This window comes from Diabrotica undecimpunctata, chromosome 3, assembly GCF_040954645.1.
Source record: "Diabrotica undecimpunctata isolate CICGRU chromosome 3, icDiaUnde3, whole genome shotgun sequence".
Classification (NCBI taxonomy): domain Eukaryota; kingdom Metazoa; phylum Arthropoda; class Insecta; order Coleoptera; family Chrysomelidae; genus Diabrotica; species Diabrotica undecimpunctata.
The window spans coordinates 101,869,196-101,889,119 of record NC_092805.1 but is presented as its reverse complement, the minus strand read 5'-3'; the positions used below and the strand labels follow the sequence as shown (position 1 = coordinate 101,889,119).

Below are 19,924 nucleotides of genomic sequence, written 5' to 3'. Positions count from 1 at the left end.
TGAGCATATAAACGTGCCGGAAATTTAGACGAATTACGTCAAAAAATCAATCAGGCCTTTCAAAGTATAACACCCGAAATGTTGTCGAACACCAGAAAGTAATTATACAATGGATTGGGCTACTGCTTGGCTGAACGTGGTGGACTTTTTGAACATTTATTTAAAATAGTGTTGATTAAAATTATAAAATTGTTATTTTTTAGAATAAATTGTTTTAATTTATGCCGTTAAGAATTTATTGTGTTATCTTCTATGAATTGAAATTAAAGAAAATTTTGATTTAATCTAAGATATCAAAACATACGGACTAGCTCTTAACATAAAGAAAACCAAATTTATGACAATTAGTAAAAAACCAATACTAAACGCTCAACTTACAATCAACCAACAGAATATCAAAAGAGTCGAGCAATATACATATTTAGGCACCAATTTAAATAGCCAATGGGACCACTCAACAGAAATTAAACAGCGAATAATAAAAGCAAAAGCAGCATTCGTTAGAATGAGAACCATTTTCAACAGTCGAGACATATCATTAAAAACAAAATGCCGTCTATTGAACTGCTACATATTCACAGTTCTGCTCTACGGAATGGAAGCATGGACACTGACTGTTGCATCTATGAATCGGCTCGAAGCTTTCGAAATGTGGTGTTATATGCACATCTTACGTATATCCTGGGTTGACAGAGTTACTAATGTGGAGGTCCTGCGTAGAATGGGGAAAGAATGTGAAATTCTCATGACCGTCAAAACTAAAAAGTTGGAATATCTAGGACATGTAATGAGAAATCAAGAAAGTTACGGCCTTCTCCAGCTGATTCTCCAAGGGAAAGTAAATGGTAAGAGAGGACCGGGAAGAAGACGCATTTCCTGGCTTCAAAATTTACGAAAGTGGTATAACACGACTACCACTGAACTGTTCCGCGCTGCAATAAATAAAGTAAAGATAGCCGTGATGATCGCCAACATCCGGAATTGATAGGCACTTTAAGAAGAAGAATCTAAGATATGAACCTGCTTTTAAATCTTGTAATCACATCGTTGAAATATTTCCCCAGACCATCGAAAAAATAAACTTTCTTTCGACAACAATGTACAGACAAGACTGCCTATAGTGCTTACGGGTCTATCACTGACATGTGATTTAATGTTATTCTCTCGGACATACAAGTCTATATAATATTTTTTCTCAGTTCGTTACGTTGTCTTAATGCTCTAATGTTTTCCATATGTGTATGTCCCGGATAAGACATTTTCTTCAGCAAGTCTAAGCAACTATCTGCATATTCCTTAACACGAAGCTTCCCTAACATCTAAATCAAGCTGAACTGTGTAGATTCTGAAGTCTATAACTCATGAGTCTTGGAACCATAAAACTCCCTTAAGGAACTGGCAGAGCGTAACAAAGTAACTTTGTTGTGGGTGCCAGAGCGTAAAGGAATTGTTGGTAATGGGATTGCTGGTAGTCTTGCTAAAGAAGAAGCAAGTACTCCTTTCTGATATAGATATTTGTATATACAAAAGATCTTACAGGTCGTAGTGTAGAGATCTTTGAGGCCAATCGATCCCTTTGAAATTGTCAATCTAGAATTCCAAGACAGAAAATAATGGATAATCACAATTCCAGAGTTTGAAACATGATGTCACTCCGAGAATCATATATCTGACTGAAAGGTTTTATATTAACCACCCGACATATTTCTCATCTCGTCTTCATTTCACGCCGTATCTGAGATCAAAAGATATAAATACGTATAACAAACGATGACAAATTAAATGTTAGCATATTCTTAGTACATTACTATTTTAAAGGGACACCATATACGACCTTCAAAGAAATTGACAACGAATGACATAAAGCTAGATTAGTTTTATTTTATTCAAACGATTTTGTATTTATTAAAATAGCACAAAGTCAAAAATGCGAAAAAATATATTATTGTAGCATAGTTTAAAGTATGAATTATCATTCAATTAATAAAGTCCAACATAAAATTAAACAAAGTAATTTCCAAATCTTATTATATACTAGATTAAACATTTATATTATTTTACCTATTGCCATCCGGATTTTCTTCAAGCATTCTCACTGCTTGCGGCCACTCGTTCCTTTCAAGATTATAAAAATGTGCCCACCGAAGCGCTTCTGCAAAATCACCATATTGAGCAACCTGGTAAACTAATTCCTTTTGTAATTCCTCCTCATCCCCGACAGCTTCTTGTACCATTTCTTTCCAACTTTCGTCACCTACAACATACAAAGAAAACTATTCACCGAGGAAGGTTCTTAATACATTTAAATGAATAACACGCAAAAATGATTCGTAACTATCGTTACTGGTAAATGGTTTCCAATAAAACTTTAACATAAGAATATAAATCATATTTTTAAGCTTTCAGAAAACGTAGTTATAATCCACGTTTACTGTTTCGCAAATTTTAGTTCCCATCTCTTCTATGGCTCTACAGCCCATTTCGAGCCCTGCACACCTCTCCATTCTTTATGATATGTAGCCATTCTCCTCCACGGTCGACTGCCAAGGAGATTTCTTGCGTCTTCATCCACATCGTCCTTCTATCGATTTCTCCATCTCCCAATAGGGCTTGTTTCCTGCATTCTTGCAATTAACAGTTTTTTTTTGGCAGCCTGATTTGTTCCATTCGAAATTCTTGGCCAGCCTATTGAAGACGTTGTAAGCGGACATATTTGGTGTTTCTTTATACACATATTATATATATATATATATATATATATATATATATATATATATATATATATATATATATATATATATATATATAGTAAACCTAGAGCTAGGATTAATACCATAACCGGGTTGAACCGCATCGATTATCATTGCGCCGAGCTTTCGACGTACTCTTCGATGTCTTCTTCAGGGCTTCCGAGGTCTCAGTCTCCCGAGCCCCCAGACACTACTACACTGATCACTAACCAATGCATTACTGGTAATGTAATGTAATCAGTGCCTCCTCGAGAATTTCTCTCCAGTCGTCCTATCCATCGCCTTCCTCCGCCAAGCACGTATTCCCATATTTTTCATGTCTTCATCGATGTTATCAAGGAACCTTGTTTTGGGTCTTCCCCTTCTTCTCTGACCAATGGGTCTATCAAGAGAAAGATCGTTTTTCTAGCTGGGTCATTTTATTCCACCCGCATTACATGCCCTATCCACCTCAGATGTCCTATCTTAATAAATAAATATATATATATATATATATATATATATATATATATATATATATATATATAGTAAAATCGGAACACGTACACTTTTACAAATGTTCCAAAAATTGTTATATTTTATTGCCAAAATGGCTTGTAAAAAAAAAGTAGATTTCTCAAAATAAAAATAAAAAGGAATTCCAAAAATAGCATAATAATATTAAAAACAAAAATTTAACGTAATAGGGGTTCAAATATTCCACCTCTTTCTGAAGAGCAAAAACCAAATCTGTTGTACAGAAATACTCTCTTATCCCTGAGCAGTTCCGATCCAATGCTTCCACAAATATGAATTATTTTGTCCCTCAATTCCGCTAAATTTCGGGCTCTTTTAAAATTATGTCGATAAACAATTGCTTTCAAATATCCCCAAAGAAAAAATCATTTCAGGATAAGTCTGGTGATCTGGGAGGCCACTTAATCGTAGCCCAAGAAGAAATTAATTTATTTCCAAAAATGGTTTCTAAATAATTTTGAACAACTCGTGTATTGTGAGCAGGACAGCGTATTGCTGAAACCAAATATCGTCAAAGTTAACAGGAAGTAATTGAACTGCTGGAATAATTTGATTTTGCAACAATTCTAAATATTTATTGCCCGTTAAATTTCCATCAATAAAAAATGGACCGACGATATTTCCATCAATAAAAAATACCTGCCCAAACATTAAGTTTTTGGGGATATTGTGTTCGTACTGGAATTCTCAAGTGTTTATTATGCCGAGACCAATATCGTACGACAGGAGGATTATGTTTCCGATGTAACGAAAATGTCGAATCATCGGTAGACAAAATGTTTTTTAAAAAATGTTCATTTTCATTTTGTTTATTCATCATGAGTTCAAAAAATCCCATGCGTTTGAAATTGCCCTAGGCTAATAACTCTTGAGTAGTTGGAACTTTAAAACAACTAGGATCACTAGTTTCAGCAAAACTACAAACATCAATTTCCCTACTTTGCCGAACTTCGTTGATTATTTTCTCTCGTGGTAGATCCGTACATTTTCGACAGTTTTGTATACAACCAAACGATTAAAATTTTTTAATAATACGACTAATAGTTGATTGTGTCGGTATTGGCCTATCTTCATAGGCGCAAGTAAATAAATTTATAATGTCACGGTACGAGTTTCCCCCAAAATACCATTTTAAGATTTGTACGTTTTCTTCGTTTGTACACATGGTTAGAAACATTACTTTAATTTCAGCTTATGGCAATATAATGAGAAGTAAAGGTACTTGATTTGCTTGGCCAGTGATGTTCCTTGGGACTGTTGGCAAATAGGTCATGTAAATTATAAATAATTATATACAATATTTTTAATATTAAATGTATTAAAGTATAAATTAACCAATTCAACAATAATACCTAATGAAAATAAACAAAATTGTTGTTAATAAACATTATTATCTGCACAAAAATACAGAATTACGAATATTCCAAACGGAGTTTCAGGAATATATCGGTAGACGGAGCAACACTGTTGGTGTACGCAAATATGCTGCTACAAATCGCGAAAGAGCAAGATCCAGTGGAACAAACATATTAATTATAAAACATCGCGACGTTATATTGAAATTTACACTGGTTAATTGCAAATCATGGAATCTGAGTTATTGTAAAAGCCTATGTTCCATATAATAAATTCCAAATGTGTATATATACGAGGCATGTTTTTTAAGTAAGTACAGTTTTGCGATTTCGCCGCCGCAGCGCTACGGTCGGCGTTCCGCGCATGAGCGCTGGTTACCTACATCTCTTGTCTACGCACTGACGCCATTACAGTCTGATTCTTCATTGTATACTTGTTTACTCCAGTCTTTAAGATGCCTCCAATGATCGTGAGTCACGCTGATTGTGAAGTACGGGCTGTTATACGATTTCTTAGTGCTAAAGGCGTAAAACCGATCGATATTCATCGTGAGATCGTTGAAGTTTACGGACAAAACATTGAGTGATGGAATGGTAAGGAAATGGGTGAGAGCATTTAAAGATGGCCGCACAAAAGTGAATTGATGAAGAACGGAGTGGGCATCCTTCGGTCGTTAATGAAAATTTGGTGCAGAAAGTGGACGAAAAGCTGAGAGAAAACAGACGCTTTACAATTTCATCATTGTCCGACTGCTTTCCTCAGTATTCTCGTAGTGTTTTGTATCGCATTGTTACCGAGAACTTGAATTACCGGAAATTGTGTTCGCGTTGGGTTCCAAAAATGCTGACGGATTTGCACAAAACCCAACGTTTAGGCAGTGCATTGACTTTCCTTGAGCGGTACCACAGTGAAGGTGAAGATTTTTTAGACCAAATTGTTACTGGTGACGAAACGTGGGTGGCCTACGTCACACCAGAATCGAAACAACAATCCATGGAATGGCGACATTCATCATCACCCAAAAGAGTGAAGTTTAAGCAAACAATTTCTGCCCGGAAAATCATGTGCACCGTTTTTTGGTACAGAAAAGGAGTATTGCTAGTGGAGTTGCTGCCTCGTAATGAGACAATTAATGCAGTGTCTTATTGTAAGACATTGAAAAATTTGCGTCGTGCAATCCAGAACAAAAGACGTGGCAAGTTGAGTAAGGGTATCGTTTTGCTGCATGACAATGCCCGTCCACATGTGGCTAATCAGACCAAAGATCTCATCAAATCATTTAAATGGGAAACTCTAGATCATCCTCCATACAGCCCTGATTTGGCGCCCAGCGACTACCATTTGTTCCAGCACTTGAAGAAACACCTGGGCGGTCAGCGTCTTCAAGACGATAACGAAGTCAAAACATTTGTGATGCAGTGATGCATTAACAAGTCAGGCTGCAGAATTTTATCAGGAGGGTATTCAAAAACTGGTGCCACGTTATGACAAGTGCCTCAATATTCACGGAAATTATGTAGAAAAGTAGATTAAGGTACAGGCTTTCATGTAAAAATAAAATTATTGCCATATCTTTGCACGTCTTTTTTTAATTCCAAAACGGTACTTACTTAAAAAACACGCCTCGTATATACAGGATTGAAGCCATTCAAGCTAAGGTTATTGAATGCGGTATTTTGTCCAGAAAAAAATTCGGTCCTTCAATAAATTATATCAAAGCATATGTCACATGAGAGGCTGCAAGTGGCAAATACAATGATTATAGAGTATGTGCGAAAAGAAATGCGTTTTAAATACCTTAAAAACCAGAAAACTTGAATAGTTGTGGCATCTTACAGAAATACAAAATGTAACTTTCTCCAAATAATAATATAAGTAACCACCGAGTCAAGCAAAGATGTGATAGAAGAACTCAAGAATTTTAGACAGTGGACCGAAAAAACTAACATCTTGTTCAGATCAGTTCGACAAGATGATCTGGATCAATGTGAGAGCCAACATACGATAGAAGATAAAATCCGAAATACGAACATCCAAAGTGCATTTATTGTGTCTACTATTTACTAGGAACTTTCACGTTTGATTAAACTGAAATTAAGCTTATAAGGAATGATACTTACCAAAACTATTTTCAATAAATCTCTTGTGCAAGAGGAAGTTTAGAGCACCTTCGTTTCTTCTTCTGTTTAAATTGGGAGTCAAATCAGCTGGCAACTTAAACATCTTCACCATTCTGGTTATTAATTTTTTCCAAGGTTTCGCATGCATTTTGTTATACTTTAAATCTGGTATGACTCGGTTTCTATAATGAAAAAATACGTTTGTGTCAATACATAGGCCAACAAAAAATTTTTGAAAGCTTTGTTTACTTTAATAGCTAACTTTTATAGATTCTTGGGAGCTGAATCCAAATCTGGCTTTAATTTTGTTGTATCACATGGTTATAATAATCACATAAAGCATAAGCATGGTTTATATTTAAAGTAGACTACTTAAAACAGTAATATAATGCGGTAATGCACACTTCACTGTTCGACTGAATTAGTTTAGTTTGTACAAGTACTTCCTTTCTCGTTTTTGTTTAAAGCTTCTTGTAGAGATTTTTCTACTATAAGTCACTTCTCCGTGATCAAAGTGAGCAAAAGTAATTCCCCATCATGTTGCTGTTCCAGCTGCCCTGGTAGCGTATGTAAGAACAATTTATTGTCCTCTTGAAAACGTTCACCTTGCTCCTCCATAACATCACACAAATTATCCAGCAAGCAATCAAGGTGAATGTTCAAAAAAGTGAACTTGCAGGTTCATCAAACATCCTAATTATTGAAACTTCTTTAAAATGTTTCCTACAATAGAAACATATTCTAAGGTTTTTTTATTTCCCAATACTTAATTCGTTACTTCGTTACAAATTCTAAGCAAGACTTTTTCACTATTTTCCTTCCTTCCTTCTCATTTAAGGTCATTGTGAATTCAAAGTTATCCTTGTAGGTTTTTGTCTAGAATGATCTTCTCGCCCGGTTTTAAAGACTCCCTCACAAGCTAGTTCTATCTGCATTAATGTTGATCCCTAGCCCACTGTTCCATTCACACAAGAAGCCTGAAAATTCGTTAAAACCACCTTTTTGACCCAGGAGCACATGTACTGAACGACTAATAGGTATAGATGGTAAAATTGTGTAATAACGTTACGGCATCTGGTTCATTAAAGAGTTGGTATAATTCGAAACTATATCTTTTGCATCATGTCCTTGGTCGTTCTTCTTCTTCATGTACCATAAACCATGTTCTTTCAAAACGTTGGTTACCATCATAGCTATCTTAATTTTATTCACTGCCACCCTAAATAGCATGCTTGTATCAATACCATACCAATCTCTTTATAGCTCCAAATATTTTGCGGGGTATTTTACGCTCGAATATTCCAAAGTCCTTCATCCTTCTGCGTTAGAGTCCATGTTTCCGCCCCATATGTGAGGACCGACCTCAGCAGTGTTTTGTATATAATAATTTTAGTTCTTCTTTGGATATTTCTGAGAGAAATCGTTTTTGGAGTCCATAGTGTGTCCTACTGTTAAGGTTTATTCGTATTTTAATTTCTTCGCTTGTGTTGTTGGTAGTAGTCACTAGCGAGCCAAGGTATGTAAAGCTGTCAACGCGTTCAAAGATATGACTTCCAAAGACGGTTTCCCGTTCCTCATTTGCTATAGAATCCTTAGTAACAACTTGTACTTGGTTTTGTCTTCGTTGATGACTAGACCGCCCTGTTTTGCCGTTGTTTCCAATTCTAGGAAATATTTCTCTACGCTACGCTCTCTCTTGTATCGATCTATTGTAAATAATACCGCCGTCTCTAATTCGTGCGTCTCGGATTGCCTTTTTTAAGGCAATGTTAAATAGGAGGTAAGCCATGCCCTTGTTTGAGTCCATCCTTTATCTTAAAAGATCGAGAATTCTCTCCCTCTATCCTATCACTGGTTTTTAAGTTACATTGCCATGCCAGTTAATCGGATGTTTTTCTGGTGTACCAAACTCACGCATTGATTGGTATAGTACTGTTTTCTTGACACTGTCGTATACGGCTACGTAGACGAATAAGTGATGGGTTTCAATGTTAAATTTTTATGTTTTCTCAAGGATTGGTCTTACTGGAGTGAATCCGGAGTGATATTTACCAACTATGCCCACTGTGTAAATTTGTAGGCTTTCGTGGAGAATATTTGCTAGTATTTTGTAAGCACTTTGACAGAAAAGAAGTAAAAATTTATGCAGTGTCTGTAGCAGGACGTCGCCACCATTCTTGTAGAGCTCACTGCAAATTTGATCAGTTCCTAGAGATTTGGTGTAAGCAATACAACAAATCAAACACTCTTGTTTAAAATACTTGGAAAATTACTGATCGCTCTTCCTATACACATCAATGCTGGTACCAACTACCAACAGCTTCTTTTATTTTGGTCTTGGTAAGTTGATCCAAGCAACTCAGCTTTTTCTTTCATCAAGCCAATATTACTAACCAAGTCGTTCAATTAAATCTGATTTAACAATTTAGGCTCTACATTTTTATAACGAAAACATCCATTAAATAAATTTAACTATGTGAGGAATTGGTAGGATATTCAGCTTAGTATGGTAGGATATTCAGCTTAGTATGTATCAAATTTTGATTTAGCGTCTAAGAAAAAGGTATTTTGAGTAAAAAAGTTTTTTCATCGTTGGCCTGAGTAATCAGTGAAATTTATAGTTTATAATATACCTTCTAAAATAAAGCCGTCGAAAGAAAAACCTCTTTATAGTATTATGTACAATAAAGGACATGTTAAATTCATGTGTTTTGAGACTTAAGATAGTTCTGTAAAATAATATAAACATAACATAATTTGACTACAATACTATTTATTAACGTACACAATTACGATTTTTCTCGTTGACTCAATATTACTGTATATAAAACAACTTCCAAAAATATTTACAATACTTACGCTACATATTCTCCCAATGTCTCCCTAACAGACGTATTCGCTAATATTCCATCCATCCATTTAACAAGTTCTGTCTGATGCTTCGGATTATTTTTTAAAAAATCATCGACTCCGTAAAGTCTATCTTGTAATATGAGAGGTATTAAGAAATCATCAATATCGAAACACTCATGAAGGTTTAGCATTGTAGTATATTGACAAGCCTAAAAAAACGAACTTTATTATTTATAATAGTGCTTTTACACATTGCATTCTTCGTACAACTTGCCTCATTTTGCTTAAGCGATGGCCCTTAGAGTTAGAGTGCTCTAAGAGATTATAAAATATATTAAACAGATTGTATATACAAGAAAAAAGATTAGACGAAAGAAGAAAATATAAAAATAAGAATACAATCGAATACAAACGTTTAGAAAGAGGTTAGAAGAATGAGAAAAGAGGCGTGATTCTTTTAATATTGAAAGAATTTTCATATATTAATAAAAAATAACATTGCCCTCTCGTAAATAACAACGGGCAGTGAATTTATAATGCCAAAGATAAAATACAAGAAAGAGAAAAATACATACAAGAGCTGTTCCGGGATGCAAGAATGAAAATTACGATAAATAATTCTGTATAATGAGAGCTAATTAATTCTGGATAATAATAATGAGAGTCCACCAATTCTAAAACTCGAGATGAACAATTAAACATCAACAAGAGCCCTGGACCTGACGAAGTTTACCCTGAAATACTCAAATTGATAGAAAATAATAATCTTGATCTGTTAGTAATTTTGTTTAATACACTTTACGATACTGGGAAATACACTATTATTTAAAGAAAAAAAAAAGATACCGATTAGAGAACAAGTCAATAACGATAGTATGTTATGCAGATGAAGCAGTTCTGATCTACAAAAAGATCTACAAGAATGAAGGAGAATGAATGAATACATCTACAAAGAATGAAGGAGATCTACAAAAAATGTTACATACCTCAAATACTAAGGAAAAAGTTTTTAACATGAAAATACCGTCATAAAAAAAGTCTAGTAGCTTCAAACGAACCAATAAGATGCAGACTTGGTGCCTCAAAGATAGACATAAACAACTGAAAATATAAACAAAAACGCGAATATACAAATCTGTAACCCAACCTGTTATGAATAATATAGCAGAAAGAAGGAGATTTAAATAATATTTAGCAAAATTTTGTGATTATTACAATTAATTAACAAATAACATAGAGCAAATATGGAAAAATATAAAATATTGTATTTTAAATTCAGCTGAGGAGGTGCTAGAACAGTGGAAATAAAATGAAGGGAATAATGGTTCGATACAGAATGCGAAACCAAAATCAAACAGAAAAACCAAGCAAGAAATAACAGGATAATAACTAAAAAACAACACCATCGAAATGATTATAAAGAAAAAAAAGTGGCAGACCAATGTTGCAAACAATGCAAAAACAAAAAAAGTCTATGGATGGAGGAGTTGTTAAAGCACCTAGAAGACAATAGTAAAGACAGCTCTAAACTATTTGGATACTGAACGATCAACAAAGAAAATGCACACCAGTGGTTAAAATTGACAATGGATCATGGGAAACACACTTCACAGAACTATATAGCATGAAACACACTTCTGTTATATATAACAGAAGACATGAGATATAATGAAAAAAGGATACCAATGTATGATGAATATTTGTATAAATATCATTAAAAAATGAAACAGAAAAAAACACCTGGCCAGATGAAATTCCCAACCAGCTGATTAATAACGGAAAGGAAAAATTATCAACAAGCATCTACAACCTAATAGTTCGAATATGGGAAGTAGAAGAAATTAACGAGGATTGGAAAGAAGGCAAAAGTATACCAATATTTAAGAAAGGAGAAGTAACATAATGTAACAACTATAGAGGAATATCTCTACTAAGTACATCATAGAAAATTCTAACAGTCCTCAACAGACAAAAACTCACTCAATTCACAGAGAAAAAAAAATAGGGACTATCAGAAGGATTCAGGGAAGGCAGATCCACGACAGGTGCGATCCACATAATTACATAAACAACATAGAACACCACATCCTCTTCGTAGACTTTAGAAATAAATTACTATAGCCCACACCTCAACACAAATAGTAGCATATGCAGATAACATAGTTGTTGTGGGAAGATATAAGAAAAGATTAAAAGAAGCAGTAACAATCCTGGCAAATGAAGCACGGAAAAGAAGTCTAGAAAGTACCGAAGGAAGACAAAATATCTTAGCTGCTCTAGCAGAGAAGATAACAAGACAAAAAAATCAAAATAGGAAACTACAAATTTGAAAGAGTTCAACAATTTAAATACTTAGGAGTAATATTGTAAATGGCAAACATAAGAGAAATGAAGCAGCAACGGAGCGAATACTAGCAGGCAACAAAACATACTGGCTAATAGAGGACAAGAACTTATCCAGAAATACAAAACTGAAAATATACAGACCAATAGTTACATCCGCAGCTGAGGTGCCTCAATGATATTCGAAAACATCCTCAGAAGTATTATGGGTCCGATAAGAATGAACCATGAATAAGAGGCAGATATCGTTAGATTTATTAAAGCGCAGATACTGAGATGGCTGGGACAAGTAGAGAGGAAAAACGGCCTACTGATTAAAAAGGTTACCAGATGGAAGCCAGAAACTGAGACCAATGGGAAGACCTAGAGAGAGATGGGAGAATCAGGTCATAAGCTAAATAAAGAGTTCTAAGTAAGAGCGGCAAAAATTCCATCAGGAATGAAAAGCCTTAATGATAAGTTAAATTCTTCTTTACATACATCATGTCAAATATTATTCTGTTCTATTTTATTTATTGATACGAGATGTTCAGATGATCTTAGCTCCATTTTCTGAATTATAAAAAAATACTACTTAATTTGTTTTTTCGTATATAAAAAACCGGTGTATTTTTTTCTAAATCTAAATTTTCTATAGTCTAAATCATTATTTCTAAATGAAAATTGTTTAATAACTAAAAAGAATAACTTCTTACCTCTTTATACTGTTTCTTGTCAATTAGGCACCTAATAATACTCAAAAATAAATCTCGCTCCTGTTTCATCTCAAACGCATCTATAAGCAATTTATTCAACGCCAAAGTATTTTGTCTTAAAGATAATTTAAAGGCATCAGTTTTAGTCTGGGGTACTAAAAGATGCTTAATATTATCCCTATTCATTGTACTCCAAATTTTGAACTCTTCAATGATAAACATTGGCAGAGATTTACTTTTGGCATTATGAAATTCCTGACAATTGTAGAGCAGCCTTAATACTTGTGTATATGGGTTATCTGTATTGTTAAAGTGTATGTGAAGTTTGCTTACAACTGGAGGGCTCTTCTTTACTGAAATTTATGAACAGATGCAAATTATTCACAAAAAAAATAATTTCCTATGCAGGACATTCGCATAAAAAACGGGTGTGGCAGTCCAGTGGGACTGCCGGTAGAAGTTATACTTCTATATTTGCGTTCGCCGTTACAAATTTATATGGGAGTCAATCTGCACAATCATTACATATGTAATGCTATAGGTAAGAGAGAGACCAGAAAGAGAAACAGAATTAGGTATATGGTGCATCATTACATATTATGTAATGATTTTGCCGATTCACTCCCGTACAAATTTCCAACGTCGAACGCGCGTATAGAAGTATAACTTCAAAAAATGTTTGTGGAAGATACAGTGGAACCTCGATTATCCGTCAGGGCACCGGACCAAGGGTATGACGGATAATCGAAAAGACGGTTAAAAGAACATTAAAAAAATTCATAGTATAACTCCCAAATTTTATTTGTATGTTTTATTTGTCAATATAAGAGGGATTTATGTTGTCGAATCAATTTGATTTAAAATATTCCGAAATTTTTGTTTGTTTTATTGTTACTTTATATTTTGCAACGGCTGAATTTCTTAATCGACGTAAAATCGTCAAATCTACCTTATTTGTTTCTTCTTGCCGAGAATTCCACTCGATGAATTGTTGTATGTGCGATGCAGCTTCTCTAGCTTCTTCACGCAAATCTTTGTGAGTTGCAATCATCAACATTGCCACCCCAGGTATACTTTTCAATTCATTCAGCATTTTTCTTTAAGATTGTTGTTCTCGGAACATTATAGCAGAAACACTTTTCTTTCGTTATGCAATAATTTCTATTTTTTTTTTCGTTTGACAAAACAACATGTTTTCTTTTTGATGCTCCAAATGTGGAAGGCTCCATTTTTTAAAACTTAATGAATCAAAGGACTAAGTGACACAATCAATGTTCGAATTTGAATCAAACTGAATTATGGTGACACACAGATATTGACTGTAATAATTATTGTGCTGTGGCAATTTAGGACTAAATTTTTACTTATGTAGTCAATATAACTTATGTATGAACGCTGACGGTTGACAGAGGTGACGGTTAATAGAGAGACGGATAATCGAGGTTCCACTGTAAAAATAAAAAACCAACAACTCGGATTATGTTGTAAATTTTCATTTTATTTTAAAATATCGCATTTTTGCGTATATTACATATATTTAATAAGATTAACATGGCTTTTTTAAATATTTCAAAAATAAAAAAGGAAATTCGTATTGGGATTCGAACTCATATATACTCGGTAATACATTATCGAGAGAGAAAGAGAGAGAAAATATATCTTCTGTCTCTCTCTTACCTATATCTTACATATGTAATGATTTTGCCGATTCACTCCCGTACAAATTTCCAACGTCGAACGCGCGTATAGAAGTATAACTTCAAAATAACTGTAGGTATTAACCAACTCCCTGCCACGATCCCCATTTGGGGATCAAGTTGTTTTTTTTTTGTCAGTTGGCAGCAATTATCATAAATTTAAAGGTAAATGGCTTTGGGTTAACTACAATACTTCTATTTAGATAGTGAGTGGGGGTATTTTACTGACTGCATAATTTTTCGAAGAAACAAAGCACAAAGTAGAAATTTTATGAAGTTGTTTCGAGGAATATTACTATTTTGTAAGTATTTGATTTCGTATTGTTTTTAGCTTTAAATTAATTTTAGGCATGTATATCATTCAGTTGTAGGTTATCTTTGCCAGTTATCACCACATGTATAGGTATAGGAGTATTTATTCTATAGTGATACATAACGGTTTTGTGAGCGGTCCTCAATGAAATTGTATACCTGAAAAGTGGTGCCGAAAAAAAAAAGCCGAAATTTAAAGTTGATACCTGAAACCGACTGCTCCTGAATATTTTTTAAAATGTCTTATAATAATGGACCAATTTGATAATCTGGAGTAGTACGTAAAAACAATAATATCTGCAAGGATTTCTTTGTCATAACTGTTCATCAATTTTTTTTTCACATAAAAATTAAACAAAATATTTTTTTTTGACACTTAAAACTCATTAGGAAAAATAATTAATTTTTTGCTTAAGACTGTAATAAAAAAAGAAAGTACAGTAAACAATACAATTTTAATTTAACAACTTAATTATTTATTAATGATAACCATTACATACATAAAAAGATATGCTTGTGCTGGACATCGAAATAAAAAAACGAAATTAAACCAAAATATCGAAGAGGACCACAAAAAATTAAGTGGTGGAGTCAGGTCCATTTATCTCAAACAATTTGAAGCTATTGCAAGACCACCTATTGGACAGAAGAAATAAAGAAATAAATATATTAAATAGCTAAAATGAGCCAAGTCTCGAAAAACTTGAATAAGTAAACAATTAAAAATTAAGATCAAACTGAAATAAGTTATATTATCACAAACACGATAAAAAATTATAATAAATTAAAAAGGCTAACTTTCTCTCCAGACTATTCCTAGCAATTGCAGGAAATCTATTGCCTATGTATTTATGGTCTGTTAAAACCATCTTGGTTGTAACAGATCGTAAAGTATCACATTTCTAAATATAACTTTATAAAGATTAAAGTTAAAGATTAAACTTACACATATTCCATATATTTTTTAATTCCGTGAAGAAATTTTGGCTCAATTCGTCAAGTTCTAGAGAAAAAGTAATTTCTGAGCAGCAGTTATTGTCATGTTTGGATATGTTCATGCCCGAAACACTAGGAGTGTTGGTATCAGTTGAATATCCAGTGTTCAGTTTTCTATCATTTCCTCTAATATTACGGAAGTTAGAACCTCTACCCCTACCTCTTACTCTCCCTGACTGGTAAGACATTGTTGTACCTTAAAACAAACATAAAGTTAACTATATATTATTTTGCATATATATATATATATATATATATATATATATATATATATATATATATATATATATATTAGATGTCGCAAATAACAATTTTTTTTTAATATCTGGTCTTTTATTCATTCTTTCAATGTACATCCTATATTATGGGACAGTTTCGACCGTATCAATACACAATCAGCCCTAAAAAAATAAATTATAAAGAAAATATCGCCCACTCCATCGTTGAATTAAAATCCCACTGTCGGAAATGTTCGCGCCAACTCTCGCGCCAATCCCCACCCTAACCCCCAACTAGGCCACGTCACCATTGACGGTATAAATGAACCGTCCCCTGGTCCCAGTAATAGTAGTGAAGTGACTAGTGTGTGTAGTAATGTCTGGGGACTCGGGAGACTAAGACCTCGGAAGCCATGAAGAAAACATCAGAAAGGATGTCGAAAGTTCGGTCCAATGGACATCGACGCGGTTGAATCCGGAAGAATGGTGAGTTTAATATTAATTTTTATAATAGTATTAATCTTAGCTCTAGGTTTAATATATATATATATATATATATATATATATATATATATATATATATATATATATATATATATATATATATATAATTAAATGGCCAAATATATGGCCTAGGAGGACAAATTCGTTAAACTTCCCGTGCTCGAATCGGTATCAATAAAGTGTTATGATCATTTCGGCTTAGCCCAGCCTCATCAGACACTTTGGGCTGATACAAATTCAAACTCGGAAAGTCCAACGAATGTCTCCCAAAACTTCACTACAACAGTAGTTAGCTACAAAGGCGCCACCTGCTTTGGCGGCCGTGAACGAAAACGATATGATAATATCGTTGTCTGTATCCTCTGCGCTATGCGAAATGTGTAAAAGATATAATCTTTTAGCGAAAGCCGCTATCGCTTTATTAAATTAAATGGCCAAATATATGGCCTAGGAGGACAAATTCGTTAAACTTCCCGTGCTCGAATCGGTATCAATAAAGTGTTATGATCATTTCGGCCTAGCCCAGCCTCATCAGACACTTTGGGCTGATACAAATTCAAACTCGGAAAGTCCAACGAATGTCTCCCAAAACTTCACTACAACAGTAGTTAGCTACAAAGGCGCCACCTGCTTTAGCGGCCGTGAACGAAAACGATATGATAATATCGTTTTCTGTATCCTCTGCGCTATGCGAAATGTGTAAAAGATATAATCTTTTAGCGAAAGCCGCTATCGCTTTATTAAATTAAATGGCCAAATATATGGCCTAGGAGGACAAATTCGTTAAACTTCCCGTGCTCGAATCGGTATCAATAAAGTGTTATGATCATTTCGGCCTAGCCCAGCCTCATCAGACACTTTGGGCTGATACAAATTCAAACTCGGAAAGTCCAACGAATGTCTCCCAAAACTTCACTACAACAGTAGTTAGCTACAAAGGCGCCACCTGCTTTGGCGGCCGTGAACGAAAACGATATGATAATATCGTTTTCTGTATCCTCTGCGCTATGCGAAATGTGTAAAAGATATAATCTTTTAGCGAAAGCCGCTATCGCTTTATTAAAACGATACTATACGATTACAGAAAACGATATTATCATATCGTTTTCGTTCACGGCCGCCAAAGCAGGTGGCGCCTTTGTAGCTAACTACTGTTGTAGTGAAGTTTTGGGAGACATTCGTTGGACTTTCCGAGTTTGAATTTGTATCAGCCCAAAGTGTCTGATGAGGCTGGGCTAGGCCGAAATGATCATAACACTTTATTGATACCGATTCGAGCACGGGAAGTTTAACGAATTTGTCCTCCTAGGCCATATATTTGGCCATTTAATTTAATAAAGCGATAGCGGCTTTCGCTAAAAGATTATATCTTTTACACATTTCGCATAGCGCAGAGGATACAGAAAACGATATTATCATATCGTTTTCGTTCACGGCCGCCAAAGCAGGTGGCGCCTTTGTAGCTAACTACTGTTGTAGTGAAGTTTTGGGAGACATTCGTTGGACTTTCCGAGTTTGAATTTGTATCAGCCCAAAGTGTCTGATGAGGCTGGGCTAGGCCGAAATGATCATAACACTTTATTGATACCGATTCGAGCACGGGAAGTTTAACGAATTTGTCCTCCTAGGCCATATATTTGGCCATTTAATTTAATAAAGCGATAGCGGCTTTCGCTAAAAGATTATATCTTTTACATATATATATATATATATATATATATATATATATATATATATATATATATATATATATATATAATATACTTGTGCTCTTGCCCAGCATGCTATTGATACCAAGCATAAGATAGACTTTAATGAAGTTAAGATTCTTGGCACAGAACGTAATCTCGTCAAAAGACAGTTTTTGGAAATGTGTTCAATACTTAAACACCCGAATGCTCTTGACAAGAGGACAGACATCAGTAACTTGAGCCAAATATATCATGCTTTAATATTGCAGAATTAGGCTTAACAAGCTATTTACTTTATCATTGTCATTTAAGGTGTACAAGTTTACCATATTTTCAAATTTTCTTATTAAATAATTAAAAACATATACACATATAAATAATAAATTTAAATAAAATAAATACAAGAAATATTTCTTACTTATATTAACTTACACGTATGCAACTTGCATTACTGTTGACCTAGTCTCGTGTTGCATATACACAGTTTTGTATTAGCTAAAAATGTGGTTTTGTTTTTTTTTATTATATAAATGTATAAGTTAAAAAAAACATTAAAAAAGAGAATGAAGAACTAAGAAAATCAAAGAATCACTTCCAACAATATAGCAATAGTTATGATTTAATTTTTACTTTAGGTAGCATTATTGTATTAATTAATATTGAAATTGAATAATTTAATGTATAATGAAATTACCACTCCTGGCTTCTTGAATGCTGCCGGTAAAATGGAAGTTCAAATAAGACAATCACGCCATCAACGTAAAAGACAGTCAAAACCTTGAGGTCATTAATTATGACAGAACAGCAAGGTGAAATACCAACCCTAATGATAGAGCGGTTTATTTAAATGATAGGATGAGTTTGGGTGACAACCTGCTTGTAAGGAACCAATAAATGAAAAGGAAAGGTGGTTAATAACACCAAATTTCCCCCATTGATCGGCTAAGAAAAAACAAACAAAACAAGTGAGGTCAAACCAAAAACTCATATATAAATCGTCAACGTTTTGGATGGTTAATCAGCCACAGGTGAATATTAATTACAATTTCCAACAGTCCAAGGTTCAAAACTTGGAGCTGCAAATGAAACAAAAGGATTCTATGAATCACATCAATTATATAATTGTATTGAACTATTTGATTAAAAATAGCTAATACAAAACTGTGTATATGCAACACGAGACTAGGTCAACAGTAATGCAAGTTGCATACGTGTAAGTTAATATAAGTAAGAAATATTTCTTTTATTCTAATTTATATTGAAATTATTTTATATATTATATCGTAGATAGTAGTATAGTTAATTCTAATTTAATTTTTAGATTGTAACTGGAGATCTTAGAGGATTTTCACAACCCACGGTTTCGAGATGCATTTTTAAAATTTCCCACCTACTTGCTCAGCTATTACCCACATATATAAAATTTCCTGAAGGTCTCGAAAACCAGAGAAAGAACCAAAGGCTGTTTTACGATATTGCCTTCTTCTTCTTAAGGTGCCATGCATTTCTGCGTAGGCGTCCACCGTACATCGTCTTGTCAGGTGAGATGTTAAATAGTCAGGATTAAATAATTCTGTTTTTAGCAGCATTGCGAAGCATTTCATAGCTGTGGATTCCTGTCCATTGTCGAATATTGCGCAGCCATGACATTTTTTTACGTCCGAGACCTCTCCTACCCTCTATTTTCCCTTCGAGTATCAGTTGCTGAAAAGTGTATCGTTCTCCTCGTATAATGTGCCCCAAGTATGCAGTCTTCTTACTTTTTACATAATTAAAAAGTTCCCTATCCTGTAAGCCCGCTCTTCTGAGTACTTCCTCATTTCTGACCCTGTCCGTCCATGATATTCTGAGCATTCGACGCAGGCACCACATT

General features: G+C 34.1%; 1 protein-coding gene across 3 annotated transcripts in view; it reads right to left on the bottom strand.

Annotated features, from left to right (window-relative positions):
- Nbr (exonuclease mut-7 homolog) overlaps nt 1–19,924 on the bottom strand; it is a 63,959-nt gene that overhangs the window by 36,625 nt on the left and 7,410 nt on the right. For all 3 annotated transcript variants that reach the window (XM_072526428.1, XM_072526426.1, XM_072526427.1), the window contains exons 2-6: nt 15,589–15,834; nt 12,634–12,986; nt 9,602–9,804; nt 6,743–6,924; nt 2,062–2,254 (exon numbers count right to left, since the gene is read on the bottom strand). In XM_072526428.1, coding sequence (XP_072382529.1) covers nt 2,062–2,254; nt 6,743–6,924; nt 9,602–9,804; nt 12,634–12,986; nt 15,589–15,826 — 1,169 coding nt within the window. In that variant the 5' untranslated portion in view covers nt 15,827–15,834. The remainder of the gene's footprint in view (nt 1–2,061; nt 2,255–6,742; nt 6,925–9,601; nt 9,805–12,633; nt 12,987–15,588; nt 15,835–19,924) is intronic.